This window comes from Beta vulgaris, chromosome 6, assembly GCF_026745355.1.
Source record: "Beta vulgaris subsp. vulgaris cultivar EL10 chromosome 6, EL10.2, whole genome shotgun sequence".
Taxonomy (NCBI): Eukaryota; Viridiplantae; Streptophyta; class Magnoliopsida; order Caryophyllales; family Amaranthaceae; genus Beta; species Beta vulgaris.
Genome location: NC_079207.1, coordinates 4047252 through 4053251, shown reverse-complemented (window position 1 = coordinate 4053251; position 6000 = coordinate 4047252). Strand labels below are relative to the sequence as shown.

The following is a 6000-nucleotide window of genomic DNA, read 5'->3' as shown; positions in this document are numbered from 1 at the left end:
TCAAACTTTATTATGAAATAATAATAATTAAAATTTGCCCTTTTAAGAAATAATTATTATTAATTATCTCTTATGATAAACAATTTAACAAAAAAATAATACTATGTATATACTTTTCTATATACAACTTTCACCACTAATGTATCTAATAGTCTTGTCAACAATAATATAAATAATAAAATAATAAAATAATAAACAATAATACAAGAATAATACTATACATTGTGGTACTTTAATTAATTTTTTTAATAATAACATAATCAGCTAATAGTAATATGAATAATAAAATACTCCCTCTGTTTTTTTTATCTTTCTCACTTAGAATCTTGGCACTATTCATACATAGAGAGAATCTTCTCAATTGTTTTCAATCTATAAGAAAAAATATAGTCATGTGGGATCTTGTTTGATTCGTCTCAACTTGTACATTATTAATATTCAATCGTTATAATTTTTACTAATATATAATGAAATATATTTAAGTTCAAAGAAGTGCATTGGGAGACGCGCACAAAAAAAGTGAGAATGATAAAAAACAGAGGGAGTAATATACAATAATACAAATATTTAATAAAATAATAGACAATAATACAAATATTTAATAACAATAATACAAGTATAATATGATATAATCATTGCGGTACTTTAATTAAAATGCTAATAAAATATAATCAGCTAACAGTGATATGGATAATAAATTAATGGACAATAATATAAATATTTATTGATCATTGACTATTTGGACTTTATTGGAAAAACCTGATTAGAACTAATTGAAACTTATTGCACCTAATTAAAACTTATTAGATCTGATTAGAACTTATTGCATTGATTGAACCTGATTGAAACTTATCTGGATTGAACTGAATTTATCTGAACTGAAACTTAATTTATTAAGGTGGAGAGGACGCACCTAAGTTGAATTCAATATCTCCGCGACTTGGTTAAGCCACTCTTTTGGAAGATGATTTCATCCTCGAACTTGAAATTGAAAGGTACAATCCTTTATAACGCATCCAGCGTAGCTTGGTAGCATTGTTAGAATTGGAGGGGTGATGGATGTAAATGTTACAATTACAAAGACCTAAACATCACCTGCCATTCTGCCAAAATTTGCGGGCGACAGAACACAAGTACACAACCAAACGTTAAAGTTGCTGAAGTTCTACTTACAGGAGATGCTGATGATGAAGCTGTGACTTGTAAGTTGTTCCATCAACTTTTATTGTACTGCACTCAATTTTCTTATAAGTTCAGAGCTCATGCACGATTGATTGTTTTATTCATGCACGCCACATGTTCGATAAAATGTTTAGCTGAGTTCAATCATCTTCTTATGTTATTGTCCATATATATGTGATTATATTCTGAGATGTTTTTAGCTATATTCTGATGATCAAATTTCCCAAAATCACATTGTTTGATGGCAACATTCTACTGCTGCAGTAAGACGGTAATTACATGAGAGCAATATTGTAACTTACACTATCAATATCCAGGGAAGCTTGGTTACACTTTTTATTTTCTCAGATTAGAATATGAAATGAGTTTGTTGAATATATGATCATATTTCATGTTTCTGTTACAAAGTTGCTAGAAACATTCTTTATTATATTGGGAATGCAATTCATGTATTCATTTTTTGAGAAATCTTACTGGATGTGTCAATCTTAAACAACCCACATTATATATTATTTAATCTGTGTTTTGACATGCCGTTAGCTCGTTATATGATGCTTAAATTTTGAAGCTTCTATGTTTGAGTTGTTTATCTTCGACTGACATTGTTGAGGGCCTTCATATTCATACAGTTTGAACTTTGAAGAATAATAAACGAGGTAAAGACACAATGCTTCAGCAACCTAAGTTCCACTGTTTTTCGCGAACTATTTTTGTTCAGCATTGCCAGCAGTTGCTTCGTGCTCTTGACTGTAAGCTTTATCACCATCGCATCTCAGACGATGACAAATATGTTGATGACTCTGGTGATAGAGAAAATAGGGAATGCCATTTCCAACTATATAAAAGCAGGGGTCAACATCTTCTGACTAGTGCTCGGGTTCTTGATTCCATTGTGAAGAACTCTAACATCAAAGCCACTGACACAGTTTTAGAAATCGGTCCTGGTACCGGAAATCTCACTCTCAGGCTTCTAGAAGCTGCCAGTAGGGTTGTAGCTATTGAAATTGATTGGAGAATGGCGGAAGCACTTCAAAAGCGAGTTGCTGAATCTGCATTTGAAGACCGGTTAAATGTAAGATTGGAGAACTGCACTCTTATTTCTTTCTTAGCTGTCCGGCTTTGATTTTCACATTTGCCAATTCACTATTTTGACAACTAACAACTGATAAGTAATATCACTAGATATTGATTAGTAAGAAAAAATGGACATTGTTATTTTGGAAATATACATTAAGACAAATCCAATATCACATTACATATAACCTTCTCTATATAGAAGTATATTAGTGAAAAAATATGGTCAAGATTGGGTATGTGAATAGTGCTGAATCTAGATTTGAAGACTGGTTGATATGAAATCGGAATAATTATGTCAATTATCAATAAACTTTATGAAGTATCCGATTTCTTGTTCAGAAATCCCTGGTTATCATTAGTATTATTAGCTCATACAGATGTTTTTGCAGCTAATACGTGAAGATGCACTGAAGACTGAGCTTCCCCATTTTGATCTGGTAGTGGCAAATATTCCTTATGGTATCTCTTCACCTCTGATTGCTAAGTTGATGTTTGGAACTCACTCATTCAGGAGCGCAACGCTTCTTCTTCAGAAAGAGTTTGCACGCCGCTTGTTAGCTAATCCAGGTGATTCAGAGTTTAATCGTTTAGCTGTGAACGTGAAGTTGGTCGCCGAAGTGGAACATATCATGGATGTAAGCAAGAGGGATTTTCTTCCTGCTCCAAGAGTTGACTCGTCCGTTGTTCTAATCAAACCAAAGGCGGATATCCCTAAAGTTGATCTGAATGAATGGTGTGCTTTTACCAGGACTTGCTTCAATAAGAAGAACAAGACATTAGGAGCAACATTTAAGCAAAAGAAGAGGTTGGTTGAGCTCAAGAGAATTTCTAGTTTGATGGGCGTGAAAGAAACTCAGATACTGAACCTTTTTTCTGATACCACTGATGCATATGAAGATGGAAAGGCTAATTCTAGCTTACTGTCTTCAGAAATAGAAATGTCGTTTAAAGAAAAGGTAACTGAAATTCTTAGATCAAGTGGGTTTGAAGATAAGAGGCCTCTAAAGCTATCTATTGAAGAACTATTGCATTTGCTTTCATTGTTCAATGAAAACAAGATATATTTTCATGACAAAGAAGATGTAGGCAATACAGAGCTGGATACTTCTTTCGAACTGTAGACTCGTTTAGTTTTACCAAGACAAAAGAGATCGCGCTGGTTGCATTAATGGGAAACGCGTTCCAGGTTTGAGGGCATCACATATCATACTCCGGGAAGATGAGTAATGTCACCCAAAAATTTCTAAATACTCCTGAAGCATATCGTCTTAATGAGCAAAGACTCCTCAAACATATATCATGAGATCAAGCATGTGCTTGGTAATTGGATATGGAGAACGGGGTACAATGGAAAAGACTATGCAGGATGCAGCTGACTCAATCCAACGGCTGGTTCTCTAATGATATAATCCTGAAGAATAAACTTCGTACCATCAGAAATTGCGCTAACGATGTTTCGAAAATTTTTTATTTTGTCATACTTATATACTTATACAACCTTTAAGATGAAAATCTCTTGCAAGTGGGATAGGGATATGGGGATCCTAAGCAAAAGGCAAGAATCAAAAGCGTGTCACAAGCTATTCAAAAAAAAAAAAAGCGTGTCACAAGGGTGTAAGAAAGACCTTCAACAGTTCAACCAACTAAGTCAACCTTGATTTTTTTCCCCGACTTATAAGTTATATGCAGTTAGTTACTTATCTGGGGGTACAAATGTACAAGCACTAACTCACTAAGGATCCAATTCTCTCATATTTATGGGCTGGTACAATATTTATTATATGCCTGTCTGCCTGTATATTCAAGGCCAAGTTTCTTTTCTAAACTTTCCCTTTTGCCCTTTTGGGCGAGTTAATTGGGCTGGGGAACATATGCAAATACTTCTATTTCTCTTGATCTTTGTGATTTCTTTTTGTTTGGTGTAGAGTTCTTTGTTTATGTTTTCTTTTTGGTGCTAAGAGCTCTTTGTGTATGTGACTGTTTGACAATCTAATTTGTAATTCCCATTGCCCGTCAAATTTGGTTATAAGTTAAGTTTAACAAAAATAATTTATAATTAAGCAAAAAATAAGTTTAAATCCAGTAAAAATAAGTTAAGTGTTACAAAAGTAAGTTAAGCAATAATAAGGTTAACGATCATTTAAACAAAAATAAGTTGTGTTTAGTAAATATAAGTTCAGCAAAAATAAGTTATGTTCAGCAAAACTAATTTGAGTAGAACAAATTTTAACTTTCAGTAAGTTAAGATAGATTTATTAAAAATCCCATTATCAACTTTACATTTTTTGAAAAAAAAAAATCCTATCCAGTGGCACAACTTCAGCTCTATGGCTCTGTGATTAATTTTCACACGTAACTTTAAAGTTTTTAATTCTTAGAAAAAAAACATCCTTAACAAAGTACTGGTTGTTTCTCCCCTCAAAAAAAAAAAGTGCTGGTTGTTTCTTTTCTCCCTTCCATAATCTTCTTCTCCTCCCTTCTAATAACAGTTACCTACTGTGTTTATGGAGAAGATTATATTATTTCGATTTTCACCTACACCATGTCTATATAATGAGTCACTACAATAGACAATAAAAGTTCAAAATTTCACACCATGAATATATCAAAATGGCACAACTAAATGATCTTAAGCACTTTGTATAAAGTTGCTTATGTTAAAGATAATTTGTACTAGAAAAATATAAAAGTACTTTTAAAAGATGTAATGCAATCTCACATCATAGTAATTTGTTGATTGGCAAATTTAGAGGTGAAAATTGGGTGTACGGTATGTATGTATGTTTAGTCAATTTCGATCTGAAAAAAATTTAAATTTAAAATTTTTAATCTAAATCTAAACCAATTATTAGAGGTTAACTCCAAATTAATCCAATTTGAATTTTCCAGACTTTAGATTGGATCCGGTCCAGATTATCATTTTTTTAAGGAAAATGATATACATAGCCCTTAGGGCTATGTATAAGAAGCTTAAAATAGAAATAAAAAATTGAATCAAGCATTTATTACCTCAAATGATGTGAAATTTTGTTATGAATTCATAAACTGTTTTCATTTTAAGATATGTATTTAATGCTTATATAGGGCTACATATAACATTACCCTTTTTTCAAAATCGAATTTTGGATGAAATAAATTTGACACGATTATCAATATAAAGTTTTCAATAATAGAAGTAATTCATACAATCTCATAAAAATTTATTGATAAACTAATAACAACTAATAATCCATAACAAACTTATAATTCATTACTCCCTCCGTCCCATAATATAGTGCTTGTTTCTATTTTACACGGTCTTCAAAACGTAACTTTGACTTTTAATATCTTCAATTTCGTATTAATAAAAAATATAAAAAGTTGATGAGATGAATCTAACAAGATCCCACATGAATATGTTTTTTTATATATACAAATGAGAATATTTAGTCAAAGATTTTAAAGTTTGACATACCAAAAATGAAATAGGCACTATATTATGGGACGGAGGGAGTATAACACAAGGTTCAAGAACAGCATAGCAACATGTTCAATTTCACGTGAAAATGCAAAAACCCAAGTATATAGAAAGAATAAAGCTCTAAACATGCATGCCTCCTCTCCTCTTTTTTTTCTCTCTTGTCTCTCCTCTCCCACAAAACCCTAATTTTCAACATAGGGGCTACCGTCACCCTTTTGGGTGGTGGTAAACTCCTTTTCTCATTTAGTTACTAGTTTTTTATGTTAGTACTTCTAATAACT

At 31.9% G+C, this 6000-nt stretch overlaps 1 protein-coding gene across 1 annotated transcript; it reads left to right on the top strand.

Moving 5' to 3' along the window:
• The first annotated feature begins 911 nt into the window (after positions 1-911).
• On the top strand, positions 912-4172 carry LOC104895096 (ribosomal RNA small subunit methyltransferase, mitochondrial). Its single transcript, XM_010681511.4, has 3 exons — positions 912-1202; positions 1812-2254; positions 2649-4172. The coding sequence occupies exons 2-3, from the start codon at positions 1850-1852 to the stop codon at positions 3378-3380; spliced, it is 1137 nt and encodes a 378-aa protein (XP_010679813.1). The 5' UTR covers positions 912-1202; positions 1812-1849; the 3' UTR covers positions 3381-4172.
• Positions 4173-6000: the final 1828 nt, after the last annotated feature.